The sequence below is a fragment of the Rosa chinensis genome, chromosome 7 (genome assembly GCF_002994745.2).
Source record: "Rosa chinensis cultivar Old Blush chromosome 7, RchiOBHm-V2, whole genome shotgun sequence".
NCBI classification, from domain to species: Eukaryota; Viridiplantae; Streptophyta; class Magnoliopsida; order Rosales; family Rosaceae; genus Rosa; species Rosa chinensis.
Genome location: NC_037094.1, coordinates 4,767,223 through 4,790,894, shown reverse-complemented (window position 1 = coordinate 4,790,894; position 23,672 = coordinate 4,767,223). Strand labels below are relative to the sequence as shown.

The 23,672-nt window shown below is 41.0% G+C and overlaps 1 protein-coding gene across 2 annotated transcripts; it reads left to right on the top strand.

Moving 5' to 3' along the window:
* The first annotated feature begins 3,806 nt into the window (after positions 1-3,806).
* On the top strand, positions 3,807-7,967 carry LOC112176562 (serine protease SPPA, chloroplastic). 2 transcript variants are annotated; one of them, XM_024314553.2, is made up of 13 exons: positions 3,809-4,273; positions 4,369-4,552; positions 4,626-4,763; positions 4,893-5,063; positions 5,138-5,241; positions 5,638-5,705; positions 5,842-6,008; positions 6,155-6,224; positions 6,381-6,535; positions 6,816-6,921; positions 7,017-7,104; positions 7,223-7,366; positions 7,544-7,967. In XM_024314553.2, the coding sequence occupies exons 1-13, from the start codon at positions 3,848-3,850 to the stop codon at positions 7,772-7,774; spliced, it is 2,052 nt and encodes a 683-aa protein (XP_024170321.1). In that variant the 5' UTR covers positions 3,809-3,847; the 3' UTR covers positions 7,775-7,967. The 2 variants fall into 2 exon arrangements, with proteins under 2 accessions (XP_040367895.1, XP_024170321.1); XM_040511961.1 differs by lacking the exon at positions 7,544-7,967 and having other exon boundaries at positions 3,807-4,273; positions 6,802-6,921; positions 7,223-7,364.
* The last annotated feature ends 15,705 nt before the right edge of the window (positions 7,968-23,672 follow it).

The following is a 23,672-nucleotide window of genomic DNA, read 5'->3' as shown; positions in this document are numbered from 1 at the left end:
TTGATACAATCATTTCTTCATGCAAGTGCAAACACAAGGAACATGACTAATATATGTATCTTGACAGAAACGCGGAGTAGCATACGCGCGCTAACCTATAACTAAATCAATCCGAATTTTGCACAACGAAGCAAAGAGCACGCGACCTAGTACGGGAATTCATCTCCAGTTCTCCACTATAACACGGCTGTAGCAAGTCGAATCAATTATTCTGAACTGCTTAGGCATCAGCTGTAGGGCATCTTGTTGCTTGAAGTCAGTGGCTATGGCCTCCTCAGATGGCTTGCTTCCAGTGTCTGCTGCAGCATTTGAAGTGCCAGTCATGGAGCTGGTGGAAGTCTTCTTCCTTTTGGTCGGAGAATGGCCTTGGAAAGTTTCCTCAACAATTGTTTTAACCATTTCTCTTTGTAAGAGCAAGTCCACCGGTTACTCTTTAACCGGGCAAAGAATGGATTTGCTGAGGTGGTGACCGGGCAAGAAAAAAAACCATCTTCCACCAACAGAAGCTTGACCGGGCAAAGTCAGAAATTTCTTGACTTCAATCAAGAAAAAAGGCAAGAGGATGACATTTTCCTTGCCCAGCCAAGGCTTGTGCCAGCTTGGCCCACACCCAAACGTGGGTGACGTCTGAGGAGAGAGAAGAGGTGAGGAGAGAGAAGAGGTGAGGCGACCTCGAGGGCAGCAACATCGTGGAACTGAAGCAGCAACAGCAACAAGCAGACCCGCATGGGTTGCTTCGATCTCGGCCTGGGGCAGCATCTGGGCGGGCTGACTCCACGGAGCGGCCGGCCGAGGTGAGGCGACCTCGGGGGGGGGGGGGGGGGTCGGGTCCTTGGCCGGAGGACGGAGAAAAATCCGGGTCGGGTCGGACGAAACCCGCCAGCTCTGGTGCAGCTGCGAGAGAGAGAACCGGAGGGGGGAAAATGCAATAAACAAAAATTTTCGTCCTTTGAAACAAAATAGAATTTTTTTTTTGCTATTTATAGAAAATTTTCAGATTTCAAAAATTAATAATAAATTCATACGAACTCCAAATATTGCGTTTCATATATGTACGAGATCGTATCGACGAGCTTTACAACTTTTATGAAGGAAGGTTTCCCAAATTCCTAACGTATAAAAAGTCAATTTTCACGACCCCAAATAACGTAAAAGTGGATGAACAGTAAAAGTGGATGAACAGTTTTGACCGGTCAAGAAAAAAAACAGGTGCAAACCCATGTCCAGTGGCAGTGAACAGTATCTTGACCGGTTGAATTCTTGACTTCTCGACCTTGACATTTCTTGACTACGGGTGAACTTGCTCTAAGTTCAATGGTCCTGACTCCTGACCTCATAAGCACCACAAAAACCTCGATCTACAATGCGCTCATAGTTCAAGGGATTAGGGACGTACAATTTCAGGCACAGTTCCGCTCTGCCAGTCATCAACATCTCTAGGTCCACGATGTAGAGTACAGGCGGTTCCGACAATGTAGGCAATAGTAACATCATCCATTATATAGTCCCTTCAGGAGAAAACCAAGCACATGCATGCAACACTTTTTCTCTTCATGCCAGTCAAACAGCCAGGAGGGGCGTCCTAGCTTGTTCGATACAATGGTTGAAATTTTCCATCCTTTAACATTCTGAATTTTACCTGAAACCAAATGATAGTCCACAACATAGTTCTCAATGTGGAATGGATCGATTATCAGTATTCCAAGCTGGACATTCATTGAGAATGGGAATATAAATAGTGTCTCCAATAGCTCCCTTAATGTGAGCAGGGCGAATAGCTGCAGTCAAGCAAATGAGAAATTCATCATATTCTAAAGAATAATAATCTTCATCATGAGAGTAACACTATAATTACGCAGTCATAGTATTTCTGAGCTGCCTTGGAAATTGAAACATATAGATGGTGGATCCATGCAGAGATATAAGCTCTTGCAGCATATGTCCAAGGAGGAATGCCTGAAGGAGGGGCGAATGCTTCCACTAGCCATTTCAAATGTTGCCACTGACACTGAAAGAGAGGAATGTAAAGCGAGACCAGCTCATTAGAGATGGTTTGAAGATTTAAGGTAACACAACGCACGGGATGGTCGTACATTGCATCCAGCCCAATGCGACAATGATGGAGGAAGTTGGTTGCTTTTGACAAATCAGTCTGCACAACCCCTTCCATCTTAGCCATATCTGAAAGAAAACAAAGAACATACAGACCATCAACAGGGCCGATCTTGAGAATTCAGAGACCTAGTGCGAAAATTTGACCGAGTCCTTATGTTCGTTGCATAATAACTTAAAGAAAATGAATGAGTATAATAAAATAGGAAAGTAAAAAAAGAAAGAAAGAAAAAAAGTAGAAAAAAGAACAAAGAAAGATTAAAAAAGAAAAGGAGAAAAGAAAAAAAAAGGGAAATGAAAAGTAAAAAAAAAAAAAGGAAGGAAAAGAAATCCATAATATGATCAAGACAACACAGCTTGACACAACGTGTAAATCATATTTTTTTATTTATGGAATCTTAGCCAGGACCGGTCTCTGGTCCTGAGAATTCAGAGACCTAATGTGAAAATTTAATCGAGTTCTTATGTTCGTTGCATAATAACTTAAAGAAAATGAATGGGTATAATAAAATAGGAAAGTAAAAAAAGTAGAAAAAAGAAGAAAGGAAGATTAAAAAAGAAAAGGATAAAAGAAAAAAAAAAGGAAATGAAAAGTAAAAAAAAAAAAGGGAAGGAAAAAGAATGAAATTGAGCCCACGACTTGAAATTGTAACAAATGGAATGATGGCTCGTGCGCATTTGCCATCCTACCAGCTGCACTACACTTGCTTTTGTAGCCATTTTGGAAACTAAATTCAATATATTGACTTATACCTACATATACGTATTTGAAACTCGAAGTTGGAGGCCTCCAATTTTCGGAGGCCTTGTGCGGCGGCACAGCTTGCACACCCTCAGGGCCGCCCCTGACCATCAACCCAACAAAACGGGAGAGAGAAAAAAATCTGAGAAAATATACTAGTCTCATCATCAATCCACTCAAGACATGCTCCAATTATGACCAGCTACATACTCATTCAAAATCTAATGTGGTTGGATTTGTGCACACACCTAGTTCACTTAGCTAGAGAAATTTGTTCATATATAACTAACCATTAACGACAACCTTCACCTTTTCCATTCCAAAACTAAATCTGGCCACAACTCTAAATAGTTTGTGCAGCTCTTAATCACTAAATAACCAATTAAATAACCAAAAAATTAGCAGATCTTTTGCTATTGACACTTCCATTGGCCCTCGACAATACTTTTGAAATTCCATCTGAACTATCTAATTGAAGAAACTAATTGAAGAGCATGCAATACAAAAGTTTATAACATAAACATACATACCAATACTTATTTCAAAGAAAACAACAATAATTGGGTAACTCACACAATGCTAAGCAACCAAAGGCCCAAACTAACTCCCAAAAGGCATGCCCAATTCGAAACCCGAAATGCAAACAATAATCAACCCTGACCACAGTAGAACATATAGGGTTGTTCAAAGATTATGTCATTTTGTTATCTAAAACCCGAAAACATAATCTTCAATTCATGTTTCTCAACAGCTACAGCACGGCGTGCAATGCCCACTCTTCTCACAAGGCCCAAGTTCCTAATTTTTTTTTTTTTTAAAAATTAATTAAAAAAAATTACAATTTCGTAAAAGAAGCGCGCGAGGATATGACACGTGGACGAGCCAAAAATGGTGACGTGGATAAAATTAAACCTTGTCCATCCTCTTCTTCCCTTCTTCAACGTTTCTCTGCAATTCTTCTTCACTTCATTTTTCTCAGTGGGACTGAGAAAAATGTCGAAGCTGATTCTCCTCCAGGCTTCCCACCACCTCACCCCAATCCACACCCGAGCCTTCACCGCCGTCGTCGGAGCCTCTCTCTCCACGCCGCTCCTCCACTCTCACTGCCGTCCTCTCTTCTCTCACTCTCCTCCTCCTCTCTCTCTCCGCCGCCGCCTCTCCCTACGCGCCTTCGACGACTCGTCGTCCGCCACCAAACCAGATGAAACGACCGAAAACGGCGCCGTTTCAGCTCCCGAGGCTAAAATCGACGCCGAGAATGCCAAAGCTAAGACGGACAAGGACTATCCGAGCGGCGAGTTCCAGTTTCAGGAGGCGAGCCTCTGGAAGAGCTTCGTCGTGAAGCTTCGGATGCTCTTTGCTTATCCTTGGGAGCGGGTCAAGAAGGGAAGCGTCTTGACCATGACATTGCGCGGCCAGGTTTTTGATCCATTCTCACATTTTTTGCTTTTGATTTTGTGTATTTACAGTGTTTGGTGTTGATTTTCAAAGAGCTGTGGTTTTTGGTTTTCCAGATAACTGATCAGTTAAAAAGTCGATTCTCTAGGGGATTATCGCTGCCTCAAATTTGTGAGAATTTTGTGAAAGCTGCACATGATCCCCGAATTGCTGGTGTGTATCTTCAAATTGAGAGCTTGAACTGTGGATGGGGTAAAGTGGAAGAAATTCGGAGGCATATATTGGACTTCCAGAAATCAGGTACCGACTAAATGTTGCGAATTGTGATTATGTGTTTGAAGATGTGCATTTGAGCTTATATGGATTGTTACAGGTAAGTTTGTTGTGGCATACGCACCTGCTTGTAGCGAAAAAGAGTATTACCTTGCTTCTGCTTGTCAGGAGATTTATGCCCCTCCAAGTGCTTATTTTTCCTTGTTTGGTCTCAGTGTTCAGGCATCATTTGTAAGAGGTTAGTTTATCTGCTATTCTTCTCCCCATTTATGTATTAACTTTGAAATATGAATGTTATGGTTTTGTCTGGATGCTTATGACTGAAATCATGTACTTAAGGAGGTTGGCATGAAATTTTGTTTTTCAGGTGTTCTTGAGAAAATTGGAGTTGAGCCACAAGTGGAAAGGATTGGTAAATATAAAAGTGCTGGTGACCAACTTGCGCGCACGAGCATGTCCGAAGAAAATTGTGAGATGCTGACAGCATTGCTCGATAACATATATGGGAACTGGCTGGACATAATTTCTTCTACAAGAGGTGCTTTGGGATTTGGTATTTGGCTAATGTTGTGGTCTTTAAATAACCTATTGACTAACTAAATGTTTCTGCAGGAAAAAAGAGAGAAGATATTGAGAAGTTTGTTAATGAAGGGGTGTACCAAGTAGAAAAGCTGAAAGAAGAGGGCTGGATCACAAACATACAGTATGATGATGAGGTATGCTTAATGTTTAGAGAACCAATATCTGTTCCATAGATCAAGCATTTAGAGAACTGGGGAATTAGAAGGCTATATTGATATGTTTTGGGATCCAGATATTGTAGAAAGTATATTTACAGAGAGTTGAGAGAGTGTGTCTAAAGTTCAGTTTCTCTCCATGCTCCTCTAGTTTTTCAGAGTGTATTGAACTTCAATGTCAGGGTATTTACCTGGTCTAACTGTTTTACAATATACAGGGTTCTTACGGGTTACTAATTTTGGATATGTTATGATTAAGTTGTTCAGTTGTTGAAATTTGATATGAAAGTCATCAGGGGAGTGGTTGTTCTTGAAAGCTTTCTTCTTTATGTGATAATATTCAGGACGCATTCAAGTAATATGCATCCCTTTCAGGTTACTTCAATGTTGAAGGAAAGACTTGGAGTACAAAAAGAGAAAAAGCTTCCTATGGTTGATTACAGGTAGTCATCAGTATGTGACTTCTGGTTTGTGTTGATTCATATGACAAAAGTCGTATTTTTAAGTATAATGAAATATCTTGTGGTCTGATCGATAAAAACCATTGGTTACTTATTTCCTTCTTCTTGATTGCAACAGGAAATATTCTAAGGTTCGGAAATGGACTCTTGGTTTATCAGGCGGTAAAGACCAGATAGCCATAATAAGAGCCTCAGGCAGTATTAGTCGTGTACGAGGTTCTTTTAGTCTACCTGGATCATCTATTGTTGGAGAACAGTTCATTGAGAAGATCCGTACTATAAGAGGTATTGTGGTCTTTCTAATTTAAGTTCATAGGTTAATCATGTAATATCTCGTGTTTTGGAATTGAGAACTCTGAGAACAGGTTATTTGCATCATGATTTGTTCCAATCTTTAGCCTGCGTCTTATGATATTCTTTTGTCCATCCAGAATCAAAAAGATACAAGGCTGCTATTATCCGAATTGACAGCCCTGGAGGTGATGCCCTTGCTTCTGATTTGTAAGTGCTAGTATATATTAATGTAAAATATGTGATCCTAAACTATATAATTCTGATTGTGTTGTCAAATACTGTTTGGCAGAAGAATTGCACACTGTCTATGTCTGCATGCAGTTAACTGGTTACCAGATGTGTTAATGACTTAATGGTTTGCAGGATGTGGAGGGAAATCAAACTTTTGGCTGCATCAAAGCCGGTCATTGCATCAATGTCTGATGTGGCAGCAAGTGGAGGATACTATATGGCTATGGCAGCAGATGCCATTGTTGCAGAAAATCTAACCTTAACTGGTTCCATTGGAGTTGTCACAGGTGAATATGAATTTATTTTATATAATTGACTTGGAGAAAAAACAAAGTTGATAGGAGTAGAACTATTAAAAGAGGAAGTTGGTCAGATAGTATCAAAGTGATCTATATCCACCTTGGTAAAAGCAGAGACAGACGCATCTAAATGCGTAATAGATATTTGTAATACTTGTGATCGTTTTTATCTGTTCGCCGTTTAAAGTCTTCATACCCTTTCGTTTGGTATTCAGATGAGTCCTCTAAATTCTGTAGTAGTTGTTGTCTTATAGTTTTCTGTTTGCAGGGAAGTTTAACCTGGGAAAACTGTATGAGAAGATTGGGTTCAACAAGGAAATCATATCAAGGGGGAAATTTGCGGAGGTTCTTGCAGCTGAACAACGACCCTTCAAGTACATTGTCTTGTTGCATACTCTGTTTTGTGTGCTCTCTTTTATAATCCTAGAGAGAGACAAAATTATTAATTCTCATTTTCTTCCTAACTCAGACCAGAGGAAGCTGAACTCTTTGCTAAGTCTGCACAGAATTCGTATAAGCAATTTCGGGACAAGGCAGCTTCTTCCAGATCAATGACTGTATGTTCTGATGGAATCTTCGTTTTAGTTTTAGTCACTTTCTTTTTTAGTTTTGGTCACTTTCTTTTCACTCCTTTCTACCTGGAATTTAAATATGTCCCTTCTGTTATGTTGCCAGGCAGATAAAATGGAGGAAGTTGCACAAGGGAGAGTTTGGGCTGGTAAAGATGCAGCTTCGAGGGGTTTAGTTGATGCCATTGGTGGACTTTCTCGGGCTGTTGCAATAGCAAAGCTCAAGGCAAATATACCACAAGACACAGAGGTTGGTGACAAAAATCTTATTTCAGTGGCTAGGCATATAGGAGAGATAATAATAAGTTAATGCAGCAAGTTAGCTTCATAATTTGTTGTGTGTATGATCTTCTTGCGTTTTTTACTTTGTTCTTGTCAGTATCTTTTTGTAAAAAGTTCTTTAATTGGTTTGTTCCAATTATTCCAGGTTACACTTGTGGAGCTTGCAAGACCCTCCCCTTCACTGCCAGAACTTTTAAGTGGCGTAGGGAGTACTCTGGTTGGAGTCGAGCAAACGATGAAGACACTGTTGCAAGACTTAACATTTTCTGATGGAGTTCAAGCCCGGATGGATGGAATCTTATTTCAGAGACTGGAGGGAGCTTCTAATGCCAACCCCATCTTCAATTTGATAAGAGATTACCTTGGTTCCCTGTAATCCGATTTCTTTTTTCTTTGGGTTATATAGAAAATTAATTCAGGTCCTTACACGTTGATAGAGGATATGTCCCTTGATAATTTGGGAATGGAGCCTGTTTCAGACCCTCAGCCATTGGACTGGGGCTCTCAATTGTACAGCCATATATTAATTCAATATAATTTATACAGGATTATGATTCAGTCGTTACAAAGATGCAACAATCCATATGTCATAGAGAGGCTTTATCCATAAAGGAAATCTACAGCTAGATTCATTCCCAACATATATGCCTTTGCCGAGTGTTACAATACCAATGACCTAAAAAGTGCAAAAGCAAATACAACAATAGCCCCGATGACTGAAACGACTGTTGTGGTAGTTAGGTAGTAGAACCAAGTAGCTACGAGCTCATATGGGAGGTTGGGGGTTTCCTTTAAATCCTTTTGGTCACTTTGTTATATCAAGCAAGTAAGAATGGAAGCAATTACAAATCAAGATTGTGAGCCAGCAGAGCGCATGGATGAAGAATGCGACACATTTGAACCAGAGAGCGGGAAATGGAATAGTGATGGATATGAAGATTGCGGTGACCCCAAAAAAAATGCCTACTCGCTCGAGCACGTGAGCCGCTTGTTCGAAAATGGAGCGAATACATCTGCCTACAAAGCAGCAAGTACAGGCAAGTATGATGGTTAATCCGAGGAAGCAAAAGATTGCAGGGAGCTGTGAGCGGATTTGGGCGGAGAGGAGAGCCATTTCAATGGCGGATGCCGAGCAGAGCACAACAAGTAGTTGGGCTCTGCTGCTGGTTGAGCCATTTCTACGTCAGGAGTTTCCGCGATGACTCCGCGGACAAATGTGTTGAGCACACTGGCAGAAAACCTCTTTTTTTTTTTTTTTTTTTTTTTTTTTTTTTTTTCTGGGTACTCTTCGGACAGAATACGAAACTTATAGGCAGAGTAGTGCCGAGTAGACTACTATGAACAAAATATACAAACTTTGTTCAGTTGTTGGTAGTAAATTTCAAAGAAGTTGTCATAAAAAAACAATTTCAAAGAAGCTTCCGTAATATAGGTAAGTTGAGTCAACACGGCAGCCAAATCACCACATTGGGCTTTCAGGAAAGAAAGGCCCATATCAGTTTACAAGCAGCTACGTTGGGCCTACCATCTCTATTCTGAGAATTCTCTACAAGACTTCATTCTTTTCTTTTTTTATCCTTCATCGTCTCTTCTGTACTTAATTAACACAGAGGCCAAAAAGAAATCAAAGACTGTTGAGTAGGTATTAATACTTTAATAGCATACAATGTTTACCGGTGATCGGAGACAAGAAGAACGAACTGGAAGATGTGGAACTTCAAGGCTGCAATACCTTCAGGTCAAGTTACCTCCTCCTGCTATTTGTTCTAATTTTACACAATCGGTTTTCGCTTAATCTTCCTATTGAATGATTTAGTTGCAGAATTTGCATTCGCCGGAGATGATTGTAATTTATTTCACTTGGTCGTATACTTCCCTTTTGTTCCAGGAATTGATGATTCAATTTTCGAGTAGTACTAGTGAAGGTATGCTGTGTTTGATGAATCATTAATTTATGTCTTTCTTGTTATTTCATTAATACTTGAAATTGATGGTGCACTTTTATATATCTATAGTTGCGATGCATTGACTTTAGGTGCCATCGTATCTCACGCAAGGCCGGTCCTGAGATTGTAGAGGCCTGAGGTGAAGATATACATTTTTTTTTCCTTATCAAGTTATTTTTTATTTAATTTAATAATTATAAAATGATAACAGCGAAAAGAAACATATAATATTTATGTTATATAACTGCTTCAAAAACATACGACTCGAGAACATGTCTGTACAAAAAAAAAAGAAATTAATTCAAAAATATACAAAAACTTAAGAAAACATATGCAAAATGTCATTAGTGGGATTCAAACTCATGCTGAAAAAGACTCCTTATAGACAACCTTGCCATTGCTCTAACTTATAACACTAGTGATATAGGCACAGAGTTTATATATATTATATAATATTTACTGAAAGTCAGAGTGATAGGAGCATTTTAATGCGACGTTTTAACTGCATTTCCCTACATTTCTTACGTTATTTCCTTATTAAAATCCTGTTTAGGAAAGTTTCCATTCTTTGATTGGGAAAGTTCATATTTGTAGAAAGTTTATATTTTTGTAGTTTCTATTTATCATTTTTAGTAAGTTGCCATTTTTCATTTTAGGAAAGTTTCTATTTTTCTTATTAGTTTCTATTTTTAGGACCTCCAAGCAAGTGGAAAATCTTGAGGAGGAAAATCAAAGTTGCAACCAAGTGGAAAATCTTGAGGAGGAAAATCAAAGTTGCAACTAAGTGGAAAATCTTGAGGAGGAAAATCAAAGTTGCAAGCAAGTGGAAAATCTTGAGGAGGAAAATCAAAGTTGCAACCAAGTGGAAAATCTTGAGGAGGAAAATCAAAGTTGCAACTAAGTGGAAAATCTTGAGGAGGAAAATCAAAGTTGCAACCAAGTGGAAAATCTTGAGGAGGAAAATCAATTCAAGTTGAACAAGTGATAAACAAGTGGGAAGATATTTTTTTACAAATTTGTCTAACATATCTAGCCCTTCATTTATGTTCATCTCCACCCTCCATTCATCATTTTTTGGGCTATAAATACACTTCTCCTCTCACTCTCAAAACCAATTCCTTCATCCATTCCATCTTCTTTGTCTCACCATTTCCTCTCCATTTTCCTTAGACACATTCCTTCATCCATCTCATCTTCTTTGTCTCACCATTTCCTCTCCATTTTCCTTAGTCACCATTTCCTACAAAAATTCCTTCATCCATTCCATCTTCTTTGTCTCTCCATTTCCTTTCCATTTTTCTCTCCATTCTCTAGTTTTAAGTTTCTGCATTTTCAAGCAAGGAGAGGAAGAAGAAGAAGGAGCCGTGAAGATCATATCCTCCATCATCCACCTTGAAGGCTTGCTTCCAAGATTCAAGATCCAACCATCTAGCTCTCCATCTCCATCTCCCCTCACGGTGTAATTCATTCTTTTTCCTTGTAATGATCTTTTGTTTTCCTTGTTTGATTTCGTATGAACTTGTTTCTAGTTAACCTAACGTTTAGGGCAAAGTTTAAGCCCAATTTTTATGATTGAATAAAGAATTTCGATTCTTATGTTGTGATTCCAAAGTTGCTTATGTGAGTTTGTTCGATTAAATTTGCTTTACAGAAAACTTTTATATGTTTATCTTATTTGGGTCGACACTTATAGGATTTGCATGTAATTGGTGCTAGGTTTAAGAACATGAAATCGACTTTTCGTTTTGTGTAACTTGAATCAAAAGTAGTAAAGGTTCTGGACAAGAATCGAATTTAATTGAAGAGGATTGCAATTAGGTGGACTTTTCCATAACTAAGTTGTACACTTGAGTTGATAGCCTTTCTCTATGTGTAATGCGTTAAACATGACATGATTGACTAGCTTTCTAGGGTTTGATTGCATGTTTGATAGGATTAATCTAGGTGCTTTCGCTTAGGTTAATTAGCATTGAAAAGTAAAATATGGGAAATCATTTGCTTTCGAATGTTTCACATGATCAACTCCTCTCTCATGACTTGGAAGAACAATTATAGGGTTTGAATCGAATTTGATTACATGGAATTGATTTTGATCTTTGTTCCTTGCGTTCCACCCCTGTATATATGTTTTTATGTTTTCTTTATTTTATTTATTTTAATTTTAATTTTAAGAATCCTAACCCCCCCCTATTTGTGTTTACTTGTATATATTTATTCTTTATTTTATTTTTGTAAATAATACTTTATTATTTTAATTCTTTATTTGTTTATACAATTGTATATATTTATATTCTTTATTTTATTTTTGTAAATAATACTTTTCTTTATTTGTTTCACAATGACAGGTGTACCCTCAATCCCCGGAATAGAACGATCCCTATTTGCTTATACTACTAACGATATTTCAGGGTTAAATTATGCGCTTGCTTTTAGCGACATCACAGAGCTTTGAGGCCCCTAAAAGCCGGTGGCCTGAGACGGTTGCCTCAGTGGGCAGCCCTCAGGGCCGGCTCTGATCTCACGGTATGGAAGGCTTCTGTTGAAACCTATAGATTATGTACTAATATAATATTTCGGGAAGTATGTATAAGAAATGGCTTGTTCATTCAGATTGATGTTTATAATCTTTGGTGGTTTGAAAATGGTGTCCACAAATAGTCAGGCTGAGGCTATCTGTGTTACAAATTTTAACGGCCACTTATTCATCTGTTGGATATGCATGTCTATCAAAAAACTTCAGTTCTGTTCTTCCCAAGGAGAGACAAGTTAAGAGAAAATTGTGGCTAATCTGGCAGACTTTGCTTATGGTTCTTACAACCCTGGTTTAAGATTTTTGCTTTGATGTTGAATTGATTTAGCTGTGATGGTCAAATTGTTACGATCGTAGCCATGCAATGACATATAAAGAAGGAAAAACGAAGAGAAAACCAAGTAATTAGAAAAGCAGATTTTTCTTTGATGGATTGTTTTACAAGAAAGCTAGTAGATATAGAATTGTCTAGGACACATGTCGACCAACCAGTGATGACCCTTACCTAACGTATTCCCAGCACAAGGACCAAACGTTGGCATCAACTAAACAAACGCAGCGTTTCGACTGTAAATAAAAAGATTAGATTTTTGAACATCTATGCACAGACAAATTATAGGTTTCTTAATCAAATAGCATTCATAAACAGGATCATTGCAAGTTTTACTGGTTCTTTTATAGACCTTGCCAAGTCAATAATTCTAAGCTCATTTTTGGTTATATTCTTCCTAAGCATAGGAGTTACAAAAGAAGATTGCAAGCCAAGAGATGGCGTAGATGAAGCTTGTAATGCATCTGAACCACACAGCTGGAAACGGAATTGTAATAGATATGAAGAATGCCGTGACTCCAAAAAAGATGCGAAGTCTTTCGAGCACCTGAGCAACTGGTGGGCAGTTGGAATATATGAACTGAGTTGCTAGTAAAGAAACAAGTAAAGGCAAGCAAGAAAGCAAGCTCAAGAAAGAAGAAGACTATAGGGAGCTGGGAGTGAACTTGTACGGATAGGAGAGCTATGTCAATATATAGCTGATGGCCTGATGCTAAGCCAAACACAAATGATCTTTGTCCAATCTAGGTTGCGGTATTGTGGTGCTAGGTCAGGCGCTGCTACTGGGTCAAGATGGCGATCCTCAAATGGGCTAATACTAATTTTCTCAACTAGCTGAATCATTTTTCTGATTGCTGCAGTAATGATAATTTTTTTTTGCTTTTTCATAAACTAACTAGGATTAGGCGATATTAGCTTCTCTGCAATGGTCTGAAAGGGGTGCCGAAGCACCCACACAACCCCGAAGGGGACCACTACAACTAGGGGCCCACCGCCCTTCCCTCGCTAGGAATCTTATTAATAAAAGGTAGCCGAAAGGCCAAAGTACATGAGGAAGGGGACTAGGCCAAAACCACCTCAAAAAAGGAAAGCTACAAATATGAAGGTACTGCACTAGGGGACTCACTAACTTGAACAAGAAATTAAAAACCCGTTTAAGCAAACTGGTAATCTGTTCTAGCAGTAAAATCATGACCAAAAGAACTAATTAAAAATTGGGGAATTATGCTCCACCAATGTGTACCAATATTCAGGGCACCGTAATTTGCAAGCTTATCAGCAACACGATTACCTTCCCTATATGTATGAGAGATATAAACCTGCTGTTGGTCAAAAGAGTTCATGGAATTCCTCCAACGGGTGCGGGGACGCCATGGGACCATGCTATATGCCTGAAATAATGCAAAACCAACATGGAATCTGTCTCAATCCACAAAGGAAACCAGTTCCTCCCACGAGCCACCTTAATTACCTCAATAACTGCTAGCATCTCAGCATCAATAGCCCAAGAGACAGATGCTTTACAAGAGAAGGCACCCAAGAATGTTGCATCGTTGTTTCTAAAAACTCCACCATATCCAGCATGGTCAGTATCATGAAAGGAACCATATGAGTTTGCTTTGAACCAGCCTACTGGTGGAGGGTTCCAGACCACTGGGATGATCATTTTGCAGCCTAGCTATTTTGTGGCAGAGAGGGGCAATGGTCACAAATATATGAGAGAGAGTCTAGCAACTAAATTTGAAGGAAAGAGTTCTAGTACCCAGCTTTTATAGAGGCTTTGTAGAATATAGAGTAGTGGACCGGGGAAAGTTGAGAAAATGGGCGAAAAGTTGAGGGGAAAGTTGAGAGAATGAGAGATGTATGTATGGTGACTTGAAGAGCATGTTGGGGCTGACCATGTTGGGATGATCATAGGGATGCTTAGTTTCTCAATTAGCCGGAACTTTGCCAATTTCTTTATTCACTAAAATCAACATGGTTATTATAACAAAATAAATACAAATGTCAAGGTCTAATAGGGTGGGGATGACCCTGTCGGGCATGATCATGTTGGGCATATTAATGATGCTTCATTTACGATATACTAAAGGGCCTATCACTATTCCTTCATATTTGGAAAGACAGTTTTGTCCTACCGTTAGGTCATTTGTTAAGCTCTCTATCTCTCACAGCCAAGGACGTAGTCAAGAAAATGGGTTTGGCTAATTTTAGCTATATAAGCAAGGTATTCTAATGGATATATACAACAATAGAGAAGCTATGGAAACAAACAATTAATGTATTCAACCCATCATACAAATAGACTTTTGATTATAACCCAAATGAAACCGTGGAGGAAGCCATGGCTACTAAGGAAATTGAACTTTGATTATACAAACATGAATATTGCATCATATACAAATAGAATCGATGAAAACGCAAATGAACAACAATTCTAATTGACCCTTACTTCAATTAATGTATTCAATTCCTCTAAGTGACTAAGCCTAAGATATTCAATTAATGTAAACCCACAACAAATAACTCCAAACGAAGATTGAAACAATCGATTAAGATTTAAGAGGACCTTGAGCTCTAGAAACAGGAGTCATGGTGTTAGGGGCCGCACTTGTAATGCTGTAAGCAACCTTGTCCAAGGTCATTGGTCAAGCCTTTGGTTGGTTTGCTTGTGTGCCAGGGATGTTTTGGTAATTTACAAATTATGTAATTTATTTTATTTTAGCATTAGTCTCCTCAGCCTTTTTCATGTTTCCTCCTGTCATGTTCATGTAAGGCTGATATGCTCTTTGGGGGGAGGAGTTCCTAGTCAGCATAGTTTGGACTAGTGAACTAGTATAGGTAAGCACATGTACTTTTGCCTCCCTTGCCGTCTTATCATCAATAAAAGAGGAATTATTCAATCATCTGTGTCTCATGAGATTGCCCTTTGATCTTTCCTTTCGATTATTCATTGTTCTTCGTGGTTGCCCAATGTTTATATAATTGTGTTCTTGCTTGTTGCTAGCACTATTTTAATATTGTGTGGCTTTCATTGTTCTTGCAAGGTACTTACTTGGCTGACTTGCTTGCTAGCAAGTGCCGCACGGTCTGCTTTGAAAATTGCAAAGTTCGGCCTGTGACAGTTGGTATCAGAGCCAACTCGGCTCAAGAAGCTCACTACGATGACATGCAAGATGACAAACCACCAAAGATTCGATTAGTATGACCAGCAACTCGGAGAACTTGCGGGGGTGCCCGACAGGTTGATTGATATCACTAATGTGTTGGACCGCGTTGACCTAGATGGGTTGGCGGCACGGATGACAGAGGTGGAGAGCCTAAAGGACCGAGTTGTGGCCCTTGAAAAATGTAAAGCTCGAGGAAGCGGAAGGGAGATAAATGAGGAAGAAACTCCCATTTCGGACGAGAAAATGGAGGCAATGAGTGATGCCCTTGACACACTCCAGGTGACGGTGGACAATATGGCAGAAGATGTCAGAGCCACCATTGATGCATTCAGGAACGAGCTGGTGGAGATGAGTACCAAGCTCAACCTGATCATCCGTGCGATGGGAAACCAACCTGTGACAGACTACATGAAGTTAAAGATACCGGAACCTCAAGCATTTGGAAGGACGCGAGATGCCAAGGAGCTTGAGAATTACTTATTTGATATGGAGCAATACTTCCGAGCAGTGAAGCCAGACTTGGAAGAGATGAAGGTGAACATGGCAACAATGTATTTGTCGGGAGATGCGAAACTATGGTGGAGAACCAAGTATAATGACATCCAAAGGGGAGTATGCACCATTGACACTTGGGAAGACCTTAAGAAGGAGCTCAAAGCTCAGTTCTTCCCCGAGAATGTCGAATACATTGCCAGACGGCAACTGAGGGAGCTCAAGCACACCAACAACATCTGAGACTTTGTGAACAAGTTCTCTGTGCTCATGCTTGACATCCCGGATATGTCTGAGAAGGATCGGCTGTTCTATTTCCTTGAAGGCTTAAAGCCATGGGCGAGGACAGAACTTCAGCGCTAGAGGGTCCAAGATTTGGCCTCCGCACAAGCTGCTGCTGAAAGGTTGACGGACTACACATTCGAAGAGAACTCTTCTAAGAAGACTCCGCCGTTTTCGAATACGAATGTCAACAGAAATGTAAGGCCTGGACCGAGTAGAAGTGGGGGAGCGGAGTCCAAATTTTCCAACTCAGGAGGAAGGGACAGGAGAATAGTGAACGTGAGGGACACAACAACGTCCAAGCTTGTTGCCTCGACAGGGGTCTTCACCCCTCGACCTTTTAATCCCTCGGTATGCTCCAAAGCCACTAGCATGCTTCTTGTGCAGAGGACCTCATAGAGTGAATGAATGCCCTCATAAGACTGCTCTCTCTGCCCTACAGGCTCATATTCAATCGAAGGAAATAGTGGATCAGCAAGAGCCTGAGGAGGAACCTGGTCACATGGGAGCTTTGAGATTCTTGGGTGCGGTGGAGAAACAACCATGATCACCTAAAAAGTCCCAAGCTAAAGGCTTCATGTTCGTAGATGGTAGTATTAATGGGAAAGGAGCCAAGAGCGTGATGGTTGACACATGGGCCACTCACAACTTTGTGTCAGAAGCTGAAGCTCGGAGGTTGGGGTTGAAGTTGGAGAAGGATGTGGGCAGCATGAAAGCTGTGAACTCAAAGGCCTCACCCACAACGGGCCTATCTCGAGGGGAATCATTCAAGTTGGGTCACTGGCAAGGGAAGACCGACCTCGTAGTTGTTCAGATGGATGACTTTGATGTCATATTAGGAATGGAGTTCTTATTAGCGAACAAAGCCATTCCCATTCCTAGTGCCCAACACTTTCTAATTATGAGAGAAAGGCCGTATGTGGTTCCCGCAAGAATCGAACAACCAAGTGAACCCCGGCTCTTGTCCGCCCTTCAGTTCAAGAAAGGCGTAAAGCGTGATGAGCCTACCTGTGTAGCAGTTCCCATGATAAGGGATGAGATTAAAGGAGAAGTGATTCTGAAGGAGATCGAGGGGGTATTGGAGAGCTATATAGATGTGATACCTCCCAACTTCCCAAGGAATTACCCCCGAGAAGGAGTGTGGACCATGAGATTGAACTGCTTCCGGGGGCCAAATCGCCTGCAAAAGCGCCTTACAGAATGGCTCCCCCAGAACTGGAGGAACTTCGAAAGCAGCTTGAGGACCTGCTGAAGGCAGGATTCATTAGGCCATCTAAAGCCCCATTTGGTGTGCCCATGTTGTTTCAAAAGAAGCACGATGGAAGTTGGAGATTGTGTGTGGACTATCGGGCTCTTAATAAAGTCACTATGCGCAACAAGTACCCGATCCCTCTGATTGCAGATCTGTTTGACCAACTCAGTGGTGCCAAGTATTTCACAAAGCTAGATCTTCGCTCGGGGTACTATCAAGTTCGCATTGCAGAAGGCGATGAATCAAGACCACGTGCGTCACCCATTATGGCGGCTTCGAGTTCTTGGTGATGCGTTCAGGTTGACCAACGCGTCAGCCACATTCTGCACCTTGATGAACCAAGTCTTCCATGAGTACTTGGATAAGTTTGTGGTAGTCTATTTGGATGACATTGTGGTATATAGCTCCACCCTAGAAGAACACGTAGATAACCTTAAGCTGGTGTTCCAACAGTTGCGGGACAATCAGTTGTATGTCAAGCGCGAGAAGTGCTCATTCGCGCAAGTGACCATTAAGTTTCTAGGTCACGTTATTGAAAGGGGTCAAATCAGGATGGATATGGAGAAAGTAGAAGCCATAAAGGAGTGGCAAAACCCCAAGAATGTGAAAGAGCTACGTTCTTTTCTTGGGTTGGCTAATTACTACCGACGTTTCATTGAGAACTACTCAAAGAAGACAACCCCCTTAACTGAGCTCTTGAAGAAGGGAGTGACATGGGACTGGAGTAGTGATTGTGAGAAGGCCTTTCAAGATTTGAAGAAGGCCGTGATGGAAGGTCCGGTCTTTGCCTTACCTAACCTGAATCAGCCGTTTGAAGTTCAGACGGATGCTTCTGACTTTTCCTTAGGAGGTGTTCTACTGCAACGGGGGCATCCTTTTGTGTATGAAAGTCATAAACTCTCGGAAGCTGAGCGGAAGTACATGGCTTAAGAGAAAGAGTTGCTAGCCGTGATTCACTATTTGAGGACGTTGCGACACTATTTGTTGGGGTCAAAGTTCCTTGTGAAGACGGACAATTCTGCAGTCAGCCACTTCCTAACCCAGCCAAAGTTAACTCCTAAGCAGGCTGGGTGGCAGGAGTTTCTTGCAGAGTTTGACTTCCAGTTCGAACACAAGGCTGGGCATACAAACCAAGTTGCTGATGCTCTCAGTCGCAAGGCAGACCTTGCCACCCTCAAGGTGTTGGCCGCTTTGTCGAGCAGTATCATTGCCACAGACATCAAGCAACGTATCAAGGAGAGTTTGGAGAAGGATCCCATGGCGTAATCCCTCATAAAAATGGTGAAGGAAGGGAAGAGCCGTCTATTTTGGATGGAGGATGACATATTGATGGCCAAAGGAGGACGAGTGTTTGTTCCGCGAGCGGACGGACTACTAAGAATGCTCATGAGGGAGTGTCACGACACCCTGTGAGCAGGTCACCCAGGATGGCAGAGAACCCACACACTTCTCAAGCAGGGTTATTATTGGCCCCAGATGCGGGACGATGTCACGGAATACACCAAGACTTGCTTAACATGCCAGCAAGACAAGATTGAGCGTCAAAAGACTCTAGGGCTATTGGAACCACTGTACATTCCGACTCGCCCATGGGAGAGTGTCTCCCTTGACTTTATTACTAACCTCCCGAAGGTGGGCCTGGTAATGGTTGACAGGTTTTCAAAGTATGCCACCTTTGTGCCAACTCCAAAGTATTGCTCGGCGGAAGACACAGCAAGCCTATTCTTCAAACATGTGGTGAAGTATTAGGGTGTGCCTCAAAACATTGTCAGTGATAGGGACACTAGGTTCACAGGAACATTCTGGATCGAGCTATTCAAGTTGCTCGGGTTTGAGCTCAACATATCTTCAAGTTATCATCCACAGACTGATGGGCAAACAGAAAGGTTCAACGAGATGTTGGAGGAATACTTGCGCCATTTCGTTCATGCCAATCAGCAGAATTGGGCGCAATTGCTAGATGTTGCACAATTTTGTTTCAACTCGAAGAAGAGCTCATCCACCAACAAGAGTGCTTTTGAAATTGTCACTGGCCAACAGCCTCTCTTGCCTCATACTGTGCAAGAAGTCTACAAAGGGGCGAATCCGCGTGCTTTCAACTTCACAAAAGAGTGGAAGACCAATGCCGAGATTGCTCAAGCCTACTTAGAAAAAGCGGCGGGGAGAATGAAGAAGTGGGCAGATAAAGGCCGCAAGCCCAGGGAGTTTGAAGCAGCAGACATGGTCCTTGTCAAGCTGCTCCCGGAACAACTCAGGTTCCTGCGCTCCATAGACAAGCGACTATTCTGGAAGTATGAATGACCGCTCCCCATCATTTCTAAAGTGGGGAAATGCTCCTACAAGGTCGATATTCCTACCTGGATGAGAGTCCACCCCGTCTTCCACGTCAGCAACCTCAAGCCGTACCAGCCAGACCATGAAGATCAAGCATGCTACCAGCCTGTTTGAGAGCACGTCGACATCAGACCACCCAAGCCAAAAGAAGCGGAGGAGATCCTAGCAAAGAGAGTGACCATAGTGTCAAGGCGCCCATGCCAGCAGTTCCTGGTCAAGTGGAAGGGTCTTGGAGATGAAGAAACCAGTTGGGAGAATGTTGAATACCTGAAGAATAAGTTCCAGCAGAAGATTGAAGACTTCAAGGCCAAAGTCGTCGTCGAGAGCGCCGACAGCTTAAGTATGGGATGATGTTAGGGGCCGCACTTGCAATGCTGCAAGCAACCTTGTCCAAGGTCATTGGTCAAGCCTTTGGTTGGTTTGCTTGTGTGCTAGAGATGTTTTGGTAATTTACAAATTATGTAATTTATTTTATTTTAGCATTATTCTTCTTGACCTTTTTCATGTTTCCTCCTATCATGTTCATGTAAGGCCGATATGCTCTTTGGGGGGAGGAGTTCCTAGTCGGCATAGTTTGGACTAGTGAACTAGTATAGGTAAGCACATGTACTTTTGCCTCCCTTGCTGTCTTACCATCAATAAAAGAGGAATTATTCAATCATCTGTGTCTCGTGAGATTGCCCTTTGATCTTTCCTTTCGATTATTCATTGTTCTTCGTGGTTGCCAAACGTTTATATAATTGTGTTCTTGCTTGGTGCTAGCACTATTTTAATATCGTGTGGCTTTCATTGTTCCTTGCAAGGTACTCACTTGGCTAACTTGCTTGCTAGCAAGTGCCACACGGTCTGCTTTGCTCATTGCAAAGTTCGGCCCGTGACACATGGTCACGTGGAGTTGTGGAGGTGAGTCGGTGGCAAGCCTAAGCGTTTGAGCCTCAGAGTTAGAGAGAGTTGCGATGAGGATTGAGGAAGTCGATCGCTGCTGTTGCGGGAGTGATTCTCACTTCTAAAACAGTCAGACCGTGATTGAGACACAAAATGTTGAGACCTAGTCTCTTCGAGTAGAACACTGATGGGCTTAGACAATTAGTATAATTTTTTTATTTTTTTTTATATATTTGGGATAATACCTATATTTGGCAACTTTTGGCTCAAAATCTCCCATGGACTACAGCCCAAGCAGCCATGACCGTAGCTGCGTCGCTGCTCATAGCAGGAATTTGCCAATTTATTCGTTATAATCAACCATGGTTATTAATCTATCATAACAAACCAAGCTCTAGTAATGGTTTTCCTCCATGTAAATTTTTTTTTCAATGAAAGCTTTATGTTGCTTGCCAGAAAGTGTTCTGATCCGAAGAAGTCAAGAAAGCAGTGATCACTCAAATTCTTTAGGACGAAAGAAGTCGTGAAGCTCAAATTGTCAGATACATGCAAGCTAGCAGGCGAGACCCAAACAAGATCCTACAAGTGGAGGCCCAAACAGTTTGATCAAGTTACAATATGACTAAGCTGAGTACACCGGGCTGTTAAACCTCAACCCAAATGGAATCTAGAGCTTGATGCATTGATGAGACTGAAAATGCTAAGCAGAATCTAGAGGAAGAGAGAAAACAAGAAGACAATTACATCAGTGACAAAGACGTTTTTCATTTCCTTCCTACTAAGATTCTAAGAATGGAAGTAATTACAAAACAAGATTGTAAACCAATTGAGCACATAGATGAAGCAGGTGACACATTTGAACCACAAGGGAAATGGAATAGTGATGGATATGAAGATTGCCGTGACCCCAAAGAAAATGCCAACTCGCTCGAGCACATCAGCCACTATCAGATAGTGAATGGATTTGCTAACAAAGAAGCAACTAAATGAAATTATGATGGCGAGTCCAAGGAAGCAAAAGATTTCCGGGAGCTGAGAGTGGATTTGGGCGGATAGGAGAGCCATTTCAATCGCGGAGGCTGAGCAAAACACAACAAATATCTTGGCCCAGTCTAAGCTGCGGTTTCTAGCTACCGGTGGTTGATTAGTTTCTTCTTCATCTGGATGATGAATCCAGCCGAGTTTCGTAAGAATGTGGAGGGCAAATGCCTTCAGATTAATTTTAGTATACTTCATGTTGTTGGTGTTGTAATGTTCTTGAATCATCATCTCCTTTTATAATGTGTGAGACTACAAGGGAGTAGGGAAGCTGTCAGGAAATGAGGAAATAGACTACTTGAACCACCTCAGCTGCAGTAATGTTTGACAATAATGGACCCCGGAGCAGCAATGTTTGTGTCGATGGGCACCGGAGAGTCAAGCCTCAACTTAATCACACACTTCCCCCTTCTAATTAGTCCCTTTCAATTACCTCTCAAAACATTATTTAACTGAACGACAGTTGAGATTTGTACATTAAGAAATTTAAATCGTCAAGAACTCCGGCGTTGTCCATTGCCAAGTATTGGGCCAACAATAGTAACCCAATTCACAGATCACCAAAATCACCACCCTTCCTCACGAGGAACAAACCACCACTTTTCCACGTCCCCATTTTCGTCTCTATTCTCAACAGAGACGTCTGTTTTTTGCATCATTTCCAAAAAAGTTGCCAAACCGGGGGGATAACTCTTCTATGCTAAGTACAGGGCCTAAAGGAAATCAGAGGCTCTTCCTTTTCAGAATTCCTATCTGAGGTAACAGTTACTACGATGTTTATTTGTATGAGTTCAATCTGTTATGTAACTCAGTTCCGCCCAAAAGAAACTCCGAGTTCATTCAACAGTGAAAGACAAATATGAGCTGCTTTTGCAGTGGTTTGGTTATTTGTGTTTTGGGTCAAGTATTAGCAGAAGTGCACAACTGTAGTAGTAACAAAAAGTTTTCAACTTTATGAGTAGGAACAACAGCATACAATGTTTACCAATGATCGGAGACAAGAAGAGCGAACTGGAAGATATGGAACTTCAAGGCTGCAATACCTTCAGGTTACCTCCCTCCTACTGTTTCTTCTAATTTTACACAATTGGTCTTTGCTTTTTGTATGCTGGAGTTGAACCTAATGTTTCACTTGGCCATATATTTATACTTTTGTTGGAGGAATTGGTGACTCAATTTCAAAGTGCTACTAGTGAAGGTGTGTCGTGTTTGGTGACTCAATTTCATGTCTTTCTTGCTATTTCAATGTTACCGGCCTGTAAGTGAGGGGATTGGGTTTTATACTGAAGGAAACGAAGTGCCGCATCTTTTTTTTACATAATTGGTGAACCCAAAAAAAGATGGCATGTTTCATCAACCAAAAAAATAAAATCTTACATGCAAGTTTAGTACTTCCTCATTGTTTCATTGTTGGTTTATATTATTGGAAAAATAGGAGTTGCATTGTTGGTTTATTTACTCTTGCTTACTGAGTATAAATTTGAAATATATATTGATGTACTACTTGAAATAAAATCAATCAAGATCTATTTGATTGAAGCCTGTATGGCGTCTATTAAGTAGCCCTATCACAGTAACAGAAAAGAAAATATGACTTACGAAACACATGGGAAAGTTGCAGATCGACAGAGTGCTTAATTATGGGGTGATTGACCAGTTTTACTATATACGGATCGACCCTCTTGCCAACTCATTCATTTTTCATGTTTTGGTCATATTAAGCACATAAGTAATTACAAAAGAATATCACAAGCCATGAGACTGCGTAGATGAAACATGCTATGCATTTGAACCAGACAGCCGGAAACGGAATTGTGATGGATATGAAGAAGGCACTGACGCCAAAGAAGATACCAAATCGCTCGAGCACCTGAGCGACTAGTGGACAGTTTGAATGAACCAAATTGCTTGTGAAGAAACTAGTAAAGGCAAGCAAGATAGCAAGCTCGAGAAAGTAGAAGATTATAGGAAGTTGGGAGTGAACTTGGACTGATAGGAGAGCTATGTCGATTGC